The sequence below is a fragment of the Acomys minous genome (genome assembly GCF_964271855.1).
Source record: "Acomys minous genome assembly, chromosome: 16".
NCBI classification, from domain to species: domain Eukaryota; kingdom Metazoa; phylum Chordata; class Mammalia; order Rodentia; family Muridae; genus Acomys; species Acomys minous.
The window spans coordinates 63,435,555-63,450,046 of NC_140498.1; the positions used below are offsets into that span (position 1 = coordinate 63,435,555).

Below are 14,492 nucleotides of genomic sequence, written 5' to 3' on the forward strand. Positions count from 1 at the left end.
TTTTAATTGTCCATATTATCTTTATCCAACTTTCTTTTTTCTTTTCTTTTTCTTTTTCCCAAGACAGGCTTTCTCTGTGTAGCCTTGGCTGTCATGGACTCACTTTGTAGATCAGGCTGGCCTCGAACTCACAGAGATCCTCCTGCCTCTGCCTCCCAAGTGCTGGGATTAAAGGCTTGTGCCACCACACCTGGCTGGCTTTGATTGAACTTTCATAAGTGGTACTTATTGAAAATTTTTTAAAAATACATTTTCAAATTTGGTGGAGCATAGGTTTTTAAAACAACATCCTTCTGAGTCTCAGGATTTTCTAATTATCTGTTGTGTCATTTCTAATTTTGTTTCTGATTTTATTAATTTGGATATTCTTTTGCTGTCTTTTAGGTAGTTTGGATAAGAATTGTGTGTTTTCTTACCAGGAAACTGGGACAGAGGGGAGGACATCCTATTGGGACTCTAGATGAGAGAAGCATGGGAGAATAGCAAAGTAGAAGGATCCAGAGGGTCCTAGAAACCTACAAGTAGAACATTATGATAGGCAGATTTGCGACCAGGGGTCCCACTCAAACTAAGGCACCAGCCAACGACAATGCAGGCGGTAAACTTTAAACCCCTACCTAGATCTAGCCAGTGGACAGGACATTCTCCACAGTTGAGTGGAGAGTGGGATATGACTTTCTCACATACTCTGGTGCCTCACATTTGACCATGTCCCCTGGAGGGGGAGACCTGGTGGCACTCAGAGGAAGGACAACAGGTGACTAAGAAGAGACATGATACCCTATGAGCATATACAGGGGGAGGAAGTCCCCCTCAGGAACAGTCATAGGGGAGGGGAATAAGGGGAAAATGGGAGGGAGGGAAGAATGGGAAGATACAAGGGATGGGATAACCATTGAGGTGTAACAAGAATAAGTTAATAAAAAATTTAAAAAAAAAAGAATTGTGTATTTTGTTGATTTTCTCAAAGAACCAACTCTGTGTTTCATTGGTTCTTTGGACTGTTTTCGATTTTATTGATTTCAGCCTTCAGTTGAATAGTTTTTTGTTGTCTTCTGCTTTGGGCTGCGCTTACTTCTTGTTCTAGAGCTTTTAGGTATGCAGTTAAGTTGCTAGGAAGAGATTGCTCTGTTTTTTTAAAAAATGTATGCTTAGTGCTATGATCTTTCCTCCTGTTACCACCTTTTTGTGTCTCAGGAGTTTGGATGTGTTGTGTATTCATTTTTATTGAATTGTAGACAGTCTTTCTGTCTTTACCCACTTTTCATTCAGTAGTGAATTGTTCATTTTCCATGAGTTTGTAAACTTCTGTTGTTAATGATGTACAGCTTTACTTATTTATTTTTAGACATTTATTTATTTTTATTTTCTGTGCACTGGTGTTTTTCCTGCATGTGTGTCTGTGTGAGGGTATCAGATCATGGCGTTACAGACAGGCGTGAGCTGCCACGTGGGTGCTGGGATCTGAACCCGGCTCCTCTGGAAGAGCAGTCAGTGCTCCCAACCGCTAAGCCTTCTCTCCAGCCCCTGATGGACAGCTTTAAGACATGGAAGTCTGTAGGATGCAAGTTGTTATTTCATTTGATGTGACTTGGTTTGTGTTCAAGTATGTCATCAATTTGGAGGAAGTTCCATGAGTTCCTGAGAACAAGGTATATTCTTTTGTGTTTGGGTAGAATGTTCAGTAAATATCAGTTAGGTTCACTTGGTTTTTAATGTCACTTAGCTTGAGCATTTCTTTGTTTAGTTTTTGTCTGGAGGACCTGTCCATTGGTGACATGTAATAGAATCTACGTAATAGATTTATGTAATAGATGGATGGATCATGTTTTCACATCCATTTTATTAACTTGTGTCTTTTTATTGGGGGGTTGGTGCCACTCATATTGAGAGAGATCAGTGAACAGTGATTGTGTGTTTTGGTGGTGATGGAGGTTATGTGTGTGTGTGTGTGTGTGTGTATCTGTGTGCGAGTGCTTCTCCTCTTTTGGTTTTGCAGATAATATGAGGTTATTTATAATCTGTGTCCTGTGTTTTCATGTGTGTAGTTAACCTACTTGGGTTGGCGTTTAGGCCTATATTTGTAGATAGATGCTGTATAAATATGATATTATCATAGAATATCTTATTTTCTCCATTTATGTTGATTGAAAATTTCCTGCATATAGTAATCTGGGATGGCAACTGTGGAGCACATGTGTCCAAGCTCTTCTGGCTTTTAGGTTTTCCTTTGAGAAGTCAAGTATAATTCTCATAGGTCTGCCTTGATGATGCAGGGTTTTTTTTTTCTTTGCAGCTTTTAATATTCTTTCCCGCTGCTGTATGTTTGGTGTTATGGTTATTATGTGATGAGGGGATTTCCTTGTCTGGTCCAAACTATTTGTTATTTTGTGCCTTGATAGGCATCTTCTTCTTTAGGTAAACAAAATTTTCTTCTATGGTTTTGTTGGAAAAAATTTCTAGACCTTTGAGCTGTTATTCTTTCCTTTATTGCTATTATTTATAGTTGATCTTCTCTTAATGTCCAAGAATCCTGGATAATTGGTACCAGGAAATTTTTAGACTTAACCTTTTTTGTTTCGTCTATCATATCTTCAGTGCCTGAGATTCTTCCTGCCATCTCTATTCTGTGGGTGAATCTTCTCTCTGTAGTTTCCCTTTGCTGTGCTGAAGTTTTCACTTCCAGGATTCCCTCGGTATGTGTTTTCTGTATTGCTTCTGTTCCCATTTTCAGATCTAGAACACTTCTATTTGTTTCCTTCAAATGTCTGCTTATTCTTGGCTTTATTGGTTTCCTCCAGGTGTGTGTTTGTGCTTTCTTGGCTTTCTCTGAGGGATTTGTTGGTTTCCTCCAATTGTCTGTGTCTTCCCGGACTTCCTTAAGGGAGTTATCTTCATTTTCTCTGTAAGGAACTCGGTCATCTTCATATAGTTGAGCTTTAAGACTTTTTCTTGTGCTTCCCCTATGTTGGAATATTCATGACCTGTTATGGTAGGACAGCTTGGCTCCGTTGGTGACATGTTTCCCTGGCTGCATTTGATCATGTTCCTGTGCTGGTGTCTTGGGTTTGGAGGTGGGGGTGATTATATGTCTAGGTGCTGAGATCTGGGTTTCTCGTAGTTGGGTGGGAATGTCTTCCTGGGTTTCTGTTTGCTCTCTGGATTGTCAGTGAGTGTCTTAGCTGAGTGTTGCTTTTCTTCTTCTTCTTCTTCTTCTTCTTCTTCTTCTTCTTCTTCTTCTTCTTCTTCTTCTTCTTCTTCTTCTTCTTCTTCTTCTTCTTCTTCTTTTTTAAGTCTATCTGCTTGGCTGGTGTTGGAGGCTGGAGGAAGAGGAGGTCAGAAAGAGATGACCTTAGGGATCCCCAGGAGGCAGGGGGAAGGGTAAGCTGCCTTTGATGTTCTATTCCAGTGCTAGGGGCAACTAGGAAAATTGGGTCTGAGGTAGCAGAGAGTGTGGTAGATCTGTGGATAGCCTACCTTGTCTTCTAGAAGGGGCAGCATGTAGTTAGTTGAGCAGCGAGTGTCTGCCCAAGTCAGGGCTGGAATACTGACAAGTGGTGGGGAAGGAAGTGTGGGTGATGATGGTCCGTGGGGTACACAGGAGGTGTGAACAGGGAGAGAGGAAGTTGCCCCTGGTGTTCTGCTCCAGTGCTAAGAGCAGCTATGAGAATTGGTCCAGGGTTACAGAATGTGGGGTACGTCTTTGGCCAGACCACCTAGTTTTCTGACACTGGCCTGTGGTTAAGCAAGGGGTGTCTGCTCATAGTTTGTGGCTTGAGCATAGAGATGAGGCCGGAAGAGAAGTGTAAGTGAGGAAGGTCTGTGGTATCTACAGGAGGCATGGACAGGGAAGAGGAAGATGCAGCATTCGGGGGCATCCTGAGAATTCTGTCTCAGGTAACAGAGTGTGGAGAAGGTCCACAGGCATCCTATCTGGTCCCACACTCAACATATTAATACTGAGGCATCAGGTGCCCAGGAATTTACTTCTTTATTTATTTAGGTTTTTATAGTTTTTAAGCTACGAGGGACTTTTTCATTTGTAACTAGAAATACTGTGTGGACTGAGCATATCACTCAGGAAGTACTATTCTTAGGGAGGACCTGAGTTCAGATATCAACACCTGTGTCTGGAGGCTGACAACCACCTGCTACTCCAGATTCGGGGACACCCTCTTCTCTAGTGTGTCACGTCTACACTCGTGGAAGTCATTCTGTCTCACATACAAACATATACATGAAAATGCGGATAAACTTGTTGCTGTTGTGTTTTGTTTGTTTGTTTGTTTTTCTCAAGACAGGGTTTCTCTGTGTAGCCTTGGCTGTCATGGACTCGCTTTGTAGACCAGGCTGGCCTTGAACTCACAGTGATCCACCTGCCTCTGCCTCCCAAATGTTGGAATTAAAGGCGTGCGCCACCATGCCCGGCTCAGGGATAAACTTGTTTTCAAATGTGCTTATGATTTATTAAGCAATTAAATTAAAAGTCTGTTAGCTTGCCTTTGGAATTAAAATTTTTCATTTCTTCACTCTGATTCAGACTTATGTACCATCATCAATCATAGGAAACAGATGTTTCTAAGTGATCCTAACAGATATCTTTTTCTTTATCATAAGAGGATGAGATACTTTTAGTAGTCAAAACTATTTCTGCCAATGTTGATACATCTGAATGCTTTAAGTGAATCTTTCCAATTTTGCTGGGATATCCTTCCACTTCTAATGCATTTTCTATTATTGGCAAAGAGACAAACAGAATTCAAGGGTGAGGGCTGGCCAGTGATTTCTTTGACTTTTGATTTTGGTTATAATTTTGTAATTCATGTTGAAAGACCTATATGCCAGTCTTTCTGCCTTTTATTTGCTGTATGATTTTTAAAATTATAATCTTAATTGTATTGTTGTTTCTCTGGAAAATGATAGACCTTCACTTATTTTTGTCTTCTGAAAATTCACTACACTATGTTATGAGTTCCTTGAGTTGTTGTTGGTTTGGTGATTTTGTGAAATGAAATAATTTTGGTTTTTCTCTTCTTGATTCTAAAGGCTTACTTCTCATTTCTTGGTAAATGTGCGTTTACCAGTTGTTGTAATAATCCATGCTTTTGTTTTTGTTACTTAAATGATTGATATGGTTAACACATTTGTTGTGGAGTTTTAAATCTTTTTCATGTATTTTTGTCTTTTAGGTCCTAATTAGCTGTATTTGTCAACATTTCTGAGCCTGTCATTTGAGAAAGCCTCAATTGAGGGCATGCCCTCATCAGAATGGCTGGTTGTTATGCCTGGGAGAAATTGTGTAGATTCATCAATGATGTGTGAAGGCTCTTCCACTGATGGTGACAATATCCCTAAGCAAGTCGGCATGGCCTGGCCTAGCAAGAGAGCAAGGCAGAAAACAATGTTTGCCCAAGGTTTTGGCCTTAATTGTCTTGAAGCCTTTGTTTCTGTCCTAAGCTCCCAAAACGATGGACAGTGATCTGACAGGATAAACCAAGGAAACCTGTTCGTTCCTGGGATGCTTTTGCTTAGAGGATTCATTCACAGCAGCTGAGTAACAAGTTAGAGTAAAAAGTTGTACAGAAAATTTTATTTTGCTGCTGGACAGAACCTCATAGTGTTCTCTTTGGAGGAATGTAGAAAATAACAGCACTTTAGATGGCAAAAGGCATAGGAATCTGTACATGGAGCTTAATCAGCTATTCTTTTTTATATATAATTTATTTAATTTTATTTTATGAGCATTGGTGTGGGGGTGACAGATCCCTTGGAACCTTAATTACAAACAGCTGTGAGCTGCCACGTGGGTGATAGGAATTGAACCCAGGTCCTTTGGAAGGGCAGACAGTGCTCTTAACCACTGAGCCATCTCTCCAGCCCCCTTAACCGGCTGTTCTTGTAGGACCTAGATGATCAGAGCAGTGAGAGTGATGCAGACAGCGGAAGTCGAGGTCATGGGATTTCAGTGGAAACACACTCCATGAAAATTTTAGCTAGAGGTCATTTGTGTGATATTTTGGCCCAAAATCTTTCTTATTGTGCCCATGCAATGAGAAACTGAGTATGTCAGAATTAAAAAATAATGTGCTGTTTTCTTAGAAGGAATATTGAATCTGTTGGGTGGTTGTTACTAATGACTGACTCAGGACTAAGGTGGAAAAAAGCAACAAGTGAGGCAGAAATAAAGGCAAAGTCTTGGTTGTAGAGAAAAACAGCACGGGGTAGTTTCATCTGGTAGTCAAATGTGAAACAGGCAGGAATTTTCAAGGAGATCATCACCATTAAAGTGAGGGGCTTTGCTCTGGATTTAAAAACCTAAGAAGATGCCAAAAGGAAAACACTGCCACCTCCTAAGCCTTCAAGATTAGGCAAACTGACTCTTAATCCCAGGAAGGAACTTTACACAAAACCGGCTGCAACTGTGGTCCAAGTGTGGCAGGGTCCATGTCAACTTAGAAGCCAGATTTGGCAGGATCACTTATGGTGCCCTGGTTCTGGAAACAAGAAAGATGTAAAATTCAAGATGGTGGTTTTCCCCCTGCGGTTTTGTTTTAGCTCAGCACTGTGTGTTTGCTGGAGTCAGAGCCCCAGTGAGGATGCTTGAGAATGCATTGCATGAAGCTGTGAGGATGAAGGCTGGATTGCGTTTTGAGACCACAAGATGTTGAGATACCTAAGCGATGAGACAGCAGCCATGCAGAGGTGCATGTATGGAGTGGAAGTAAACAAACCAGAAAAGTATGAGAAGTTGCAGGGATAGGGCCATGTACGCCCTGTGACACTGAAAAGCCCCATTGTCTGAGACAGAGCTACAGGATTTGCTGTTTGCCCTGCTGGGTTTCTTGCTTTGGTCCAATTACCCTCACTATGTTCACATTCCTCTTTATTCGAATGGGAAGGTTTACTCTGTGCCATTGCATGTTGTGAAGATATAACTTCTTTTCTGCCTTTAGAAGATGTAGCAGCCAAGAGATTGTCTTGAGTGTTGGACGAGACTTGAGACGTTTGAAGAGTGTATGAGCTGTTTTAGGTTATTAGGACCGTTGGAGTTCGGCTGAATGCATTTTCATCATGGGATGACCATGAGCTCTAGTGACCAGGGCAGCATGGTGCTGATCGAATCAAAGGCTCCACTTAGGAGGACGTCTTTGAGTGCTTGTCTCTTCTTCCAGTATTTCTTTGTGGAGCTTGCAGAAGCTTTTGTAAGAGGAACCTTTTTAGATGGTTTATTGGGGATTGGAGTTGAGTGTCTATGGACTCTACTCATTTTCTGTTCCTTGTGTTGTGGTTGGAACTGATCGTTCAGATTCCTTCCCATGCTGTCATGCCTTCTCCCTTATAGACTCTGTCCTACATCACATAACATAGAGGAGAAGCAAGTGTTATTCGGTGCAAAGCTGTTTTGCTAGCCTGATGTTTTTGTACTTGTAATTTTTTCTTTTTTGTTTTGTTTTTGAAGAAAATGTTTATGTGTGTAGCCCTGACTGTCCTGAAAGTATGTATGTAGTCCAGGGAGGCCTTGAACTTAGAGGTCCACCTGATGCTGACTCCAGAGTGCTGTGATTAAGTGTTGGCCACTAGGATTTTTAAAAATGAATATGAATTTTGCCTGTGTGCATGAATATGCACCTCATGTTTGCCTTATCTTCACAACAGTCAGAAGATGACCTCAGAGCGCCTGAACGTGGAGTAATAGATAGTGTGAGCCTCCATGTAAACACTGGCAATTTCGCTCAATTACTTGCAAGGCCAGGAAGAGCTGTCCACTGCTGAGCCATCTCTTTTGCCTTATGCTGTTTATTTATGACCAGCATTAACACTGCTAATATTTTCTTCTGTTCATTTGTAACTGTTTAAGCAAGTGTTCCCTTCTCATAAGATCTTATTAATACTACAGTTTAAACTGGGGCAGTTCAGGTTTGTGGAAGACGAGTACAGAACTGGAGTGAATGTGTGATTCCTTGTAGGACTTCAGTAAAGACCTCTGAGTTCTTTTGGCCTTTCTTGTTTATTTGACTTATTGTTGCAGGAGACACAGGGTCTCGATACGTTTTTCTGGCTGCCGCAGAACTCCTTGCATAGACCAGGCTGGCATCCAACTCAGCGAGATGCAGCTGCCTCTGCCTCCTGAGTGCTAGGATTCAGGTCATGAGCTATTACATCCAATTTGCCCATATTCTTTTATAGTTAGTAATCCTTTATAAAATGAACAGTGCACTCAGTACTGTTCATTTATTTACTTATCTCTCTCTCTTTATGTCTGTCAGTCAGCATTTCTCTTGCAAGGCTGTCTCCTACTCAAAGGGTGCAGGAATGACAGAGGTGAACCTCATCATTCAGTTTCCTTCTAAAATGACTTGGTGGTTACGTCAGAACTTCTGTGTGAGGAAATAAGTGAGGGAAGCACCAGAATGATGTGAACATATTGTCAGTGGAGTATACAGTTGCAGTGTTCTCACTGTCGTGCTTTCTGCTGTTCACCTGGATGGGTTATTTTAGGATGCAGTGACCTACGATGATGTGCATGTGAACTTCACTCTGGAAGAGTGGGCTTTGCTGGATCCTTCCCAGAAGAGACTCTACAGAGATGTGATGCTGGAGACCTACAGGAACCTCACTGCCATAGGTAGGACTGTGAATTTAAGTTGACTTTTTAAAACAAGGGGACAACAGTTGTTGTTGTTGTTGATGCTTTTATAGAATTTCAATTGAGAAGGAAGAAGAATGAGGTGAGTAAATTAGGCATTGTTGTAAGGTTCACTGAAGGTAATAAATTAAATTTTGCCTAATTTCCAATAATATATTTTTCTGGTACATATTTTAGGGTACAATTGGGAAGACCATAATATTGAAGAACATTGTCAAAGTTCTAGAAGAAATGGAAGGTAATTTTCATGTGCAAGCTGATTCAAATATGCCTGTGGAAAAACATTTAATGTATTACAGAAGTTTTAAAGTAAAGAAGCACTGTAAAAAGAAAAAGCATTACATTAAGTGTATTACTGATCATTAAATTATCACAAATCCATGCACCTCAATGTCAGGTATCTGATTTGTGTCTTCAAGGCAGTCCTTTAAGAAAGAATACAAGGAAACAAATGCCTTAACAGACATTGCCATTCGATTCATGGTCACATTACAGCTGCTCTGTAGAACTATCACTCTGTTTAACCTCATGTCAGCCAGATACTGTAGAATGTATCCACATTGAATAGTGTATGTCCAAAGTAAGTATATGTCCAAACCCTCTAATAAGGATATTTCATAGCAAAGCTGCTGTTACTCTTATACTTGTGGTAAGATTGCTAAGTTTAGTGTCAGGGGCAGTTTATGAGGGTCAAGAATATTGTTGTGGAGAAACCTTAATCTCTAAACCACATGTCTATTAAAAACAAAAACTCAAACTGTGTGAATGTGGAAATCTTTCATTTGTTATTCTTCTTTCAATATGTATATCATTCATCAAAATGGATATAAGGTATATGGGCATACGGATATTGAAAGAAGTGAAATACCTTTCTCTCCCAGGACAATGAAAAGTATGTAGTACTCCCTACGTTGAGGAGACTTTCTGCATATGATACAAAATTACAATTAACTAATTATTAATTGATTAGTAATAATTAAATTATTACTTTAAAAGTGAAAGGAAGTTCACTCTTACCTATGGCAGTGAGGTTCCTGAAGGTCTCCAGCATCACATCTTGTAGAGTCTCTTCTGGGAAGGATCCAGCAAAGCCCACTCTTCCCTAGTGAAGTTCACATGTGCAGCATCATAGGTCACTGCATTCTAAAATATCTTATACATGAGTAGAACAGATTGCGTGATAGTGTAAATGTTTACTTCACTCATTCATTGATTATTAATAATAAATTAATTGTAAATAGGTATCACAGTCAGAACATCTACTCAAAGTGGGGGACTACTAATAACTTAAACTAATATAATTAATTAGTTTTCCCATTTCATTGGGAATACAGACACAAAATCACAGTGCAGAAAATCTCTATAAATACTAGGCATGTGTAAGTTCTTCTGTGTGTTCTGGTTCACTTCAGAAATATAGTATGACTCATAGTATAGGATCATTTATGAATTCAAACAGTATGGTAAAGCTGAGTTTTTCCATGAATCTTACACTATGTGAAAAACCATATATTGATTAAGGATGCTATATGACAGATGTGCTTGTGCATGCCTTTAATCTCAGCACATGGGAAGAAGAGGCAGGGGCATCTCTATAAGATCAAGGCCAGCCATATCTACAAAGAAAGTCCAGGACGGCGAGAACTAGAAGAGAAAACACTGTTTCAGGGGAAAAAAAGGATGGTATAAGTGAGCCATGTAATTATGGTAATTATCACCACTGGCATCTTTAAAGGTGAAAAAAAAAAAAAACCAACAACAACAAACAAAAAACCAAAAAACCAAAAAACCAAAATGGAAGTGAAAACTATCAATATAAACAAAGTGATAAAACCTTTCTAATTCTTCTTTACATTTAGACCAAAGTATAAAATTAATTTATATAGATAAAAGTTTATCAATGTGATGAATGTGGTAAAGCTTACACCTGTACCAATTATCTTTGCAGGCATGAAAGAACTTATACTGAAGAGAAACCCTATGAATGTAATCAGTGTGGGAAAGTCTTTGCACATCACAGTGATATTCAAAGGCATGAAAGAGTTCATACTGGAGAGAAGCCCTACAAATGTAATCAATGTGACAAAGCCTTCTCACAACACAGTCACCTCCAAATACATAAAAGAACACATACTGGAGAGAAACCCTACAAATGTAGCCAATGTGATAAAGCCTTTTCACTACATGGTAATCTCCAAATACATAAAAGAACACACACTGGAGAGAAACCGTATAAATGTAATCAATGTGGTAAAGCCTTCTCACAACACAGTCATCTCCAAATACATAAAAGAACACATACTGGAGAGAAATCCTTCAAATGTAATCTGTGTGATAAAGCCTTTTCAGAACAAAGTAGTCTCCAACTACATGAAAGAGCGCATACTGGAGAGAAACCCTACAAATGTAATCAGTGTGAGAAAGCCTTTTTAAAACATACTCATCTCCAAATACATAACAGAACACACACTGGAGAGAAACCCTATAAGTGCAATCAATGTGATAAAGCCTTTTCGTTACATGGTAATCTCCAAATTCATACCAGAACACATACTGGAGAGAAACCGTACAGATGTAATCACTGTGATAAAGCCTTTTCACAACACAGTAATCTCCGAATACATGAAAGAACACACACTGGAGAGAAACCTTACAAATGCAATCAATGTGATAAAGCCTTTTCAGTACACTGTAATCTCCAAATACATGAAAGAACACATACTGGAGAGAAACCCTACAGATGTAACCAATGTGATAAAGCCTTTTCAAAACACACTTCTCTCCAAATACATATAAGAACACATACTGGAGAGAAACCCTACAAATGCAATCAATGTGATGAAGCCTTTGTATATCGCCGTGATCTTCAAAGGCATGAAAGAATTCATACACCCTACAATCATTACCAAAGTGTTCATGCCTTTTACAACACAGTAGTCTCTGAATACATAACACACACTGGAGAGAAACCTTATGAATGTAATCAAGGTGATAAAGCATTTTCACAGCACATTCATCTCCAAATTCATAAAAGAACGCATACTGGAGAGAAACCCTATGAATGTAATCAGTGTGATAAAGCCTTTGCATGTCCCGGTGACATTCAAAAGCATGAAAGAAGCCATATTGGAGCAGACGCCCTGTGAATGTATTTAATATGATGAAGCCTTTGGTCATTTTTATATTCTTCATTATTGTGAAGTAATTTATACCGGAGAGAAAGCCTATGAATGTATTTAATATGGTGAATGCATTCTTTGCATTCTTATCTGTCTGGTCGAGAAATAATATAGCAGTATAATTACCAACCAACTGTGCATCTCAGAACATACCTTGATGTGCCGGGGATATGTGTCTATTATTTGATGTTCCATGGTTCTTTATGTTGTTATTAGTTATGCATTTGCAACTTCATCCTGACTGACTTCCTTCTATGGGAATACCATAGAGATGCAGGATAATGTAACAGCAATGAGACTTATTAAAAAATCATTTCTGGTGTGTGTGTGTGTGTGTGTGTGTGTGTGTGTGTGTGTGTGTGTGGTGATTTTTGGGTTTTTTGACATGTCAGATCTGTGGAGACTGGGAGACAACTTTGTGTGTTCTACTTGGGCATCTTTATATGGTGGTCAAGGTCAAGTTGCCAACGTTGCACACCATACTGATCTGTTTTGCTGATGCTCAAATAAGATTAGTTGAGACATTAAATCAGTAAAATATTGTTTGACTTTCTGTTTGTAACCATATTGTCATCTTAGGAGGGACGAAAATCTATTTTCAAATGAAAGTGATATATTGTTATATATATTTTTGGAATGTGTTGGTGTATTCTTAGGAATAAACACTTGTTTATAACATTTCTCAGACTCACAAATGAATGCCACAGAATTGTCTCAGTGGGTAAAGGTGGTTGCTGCTAAGCCTGATGACCTGAGTTAAAGCTCTGAGAGACTCATATTACTCTGAAATATTTTTCTCTTATTTCCACACTTGGGCTATGGCATATGTACAGTCACACACCAGCACATACAATAATTTTAAACCCAAAGGAGTGACAGTGACTACTCCCTGGGTTTCATCTCTAGAACTCACATAGGGGAAGTAGATGATAGCGAACAGGAAGTTGTCCTCTCACGGCCACATGCACACCAGGGCACAGGCGTGTACACACAAGCACAGGCCAAACATTTTTAAATGGTTGGAATTAACAAATCAAAGAAAATAACCCGATTAGTGAGAACATATGAAATGATTTGCCAGATTAAATTATTGATTTTCAGGAAGTATTACTGTTCATTAAAGCAATGATGGTTTGTTTTTAAATCTTATTTTATCCTTTCATTCTCTGATTCAAAGATAGGTCATTTTAAAAACATCTTTCAGATGGGCTTAGAGATACATGCCTGTAATCCCAGCACCTGGGAAGAAGTGGCAAGCTAATCTGTCTGAGTTTGAGGCCATTTTGGTTAATATAGTAAACTCTATTACACCCATGGCTCTGTAGAGATAACCTGTCTCAAAAAAATTTTTTCCAAAATGCAACAGTATATCTTAGCTTATGGAAATCTTCCTGATATAATCTTACTAGACTGTAACTTGTTTCAAGAAGTTATTTTGTTTTCTTTACTCACATTAAGAGAACTGTGTTAACAAGGAAAATAGGAAGCAATGTGGGAAGTCCATTCACAGAGGGACAGAAGTCCATTGAATCCTTCAACAAGGATGTAGCCAGGATTTCATCACCTTTAGGTGATAGGAGACATAAGTCGTCATGGAACATCTTCATCCTCTGCATTATAACAACATTATTGTGAGCTGGAGAGTTAGTAGTGCTGTTCCTCCTACTTACCCAAACTTGGTTCTTAGTACCTACATCGGATGGCTCAGAATCTGTATTTCCAGGACCAGAGCATCAGTGGCACCCTTATTTCCTGCTAGGGTAACACATACACAAATGGTGAAAGGACATACATATGTGACTCCATAGTGTAAAAAAATGTTTTCTTCATGTATATGTTATATTTTTTTTATTAAAATTGATTTAATTGAGGTGCATAAGTTTTGCCATTATGTACACCAAGGGCATGCCAGGTGTCAGAGGCAGCCAGAAGACAGTGTCTGATTCACGTGATGCTTAGAGTTCAAGACAGTCGTGAGCTGTCTCTTGAGTGCTGGGACTCAAAGCTAGGTCCTGTGGATGAGCAGACAGCCTCTTACACTGAGCCATCTTTTCAGTCCCATGAACATGTCATTAATCACACTAAGGTGTGAATGGTCGATCCTAAGTTCATCTTTAACTCAGCCCCATTGACCTGGAAGAAATATAAGACTGATAGCCCCAGAAACTAACTTAGATCTGGTGTTTAAAGTAGTTTCTCATCTGAAATCTCCACAAAGTTAGGAAAGTGTCCAAAAATGATCAGTAGAGAACCTGACAATACAAGTGGTTAAGAAGTGGCTGACCTCTTGACCAACACCACAACACTGAGTTTGTCTCACGTGCGGTAAATAGGCCGCAATGGGAGCCCACGAGGACACATGGAGGGTATCTATACCCCTGCTGGAGGTTATGCCTGCTCTAAGGAGAGAAAAGGATCTTGCTGGGATGAAGACTGACTTGTCTGACGGGATTGTACTCTGCTTCCCTTTGTCTGCAAAGTGTTGTTAGGAGCCCTGAGTGATGGAGACTCCAGATGCCATGGAGGTTGTTGTCAAGGCAACCTGAGACTGAAACTTCCCTCTAAGGGAAGTCAGGCTTTGACAAAGAGCTGTGGAGTATGGATGAACTCTCAGGGATGAGCTTTGGGTGCTCAAGGAAGAGGAGTAAAAGGTCAGAGAGCAGTGC

General features: G+C 39.6%; 1 protein-coding gene across 1 annotated transcript in view; it reads left to right on the forward strand.

Annotated features, from left to right (window-relative positions):
• LOC311585614 (uncharacterized protein) overlaps positions 1-14,060 on the forward strand; it is a 34,482-nt gene extending 20,422 nt beyond the window's left edge. Inside the window, exons 4-6 of the mRNA XM_084761025.1 lie at positions 8,500-8,626; positions 8,825-8,885; positions 10,596-14,060. Of these exons, the coding sequence (XP_084617151.1) occupies positions 8,500-8,626; positions 8,825-8,885; positions 10,596-11,793 (1,386 nt within the window). The 3' untranslated portion in view covers positions 11,794-14,060. The remainder of the gene's footprint in view (positions 1-8,499; positions 8,627-8,824; positions 8,886-10,595) is intronic.
• Positions 14,061-14,492: the final 432 nt, after the last annotated feature.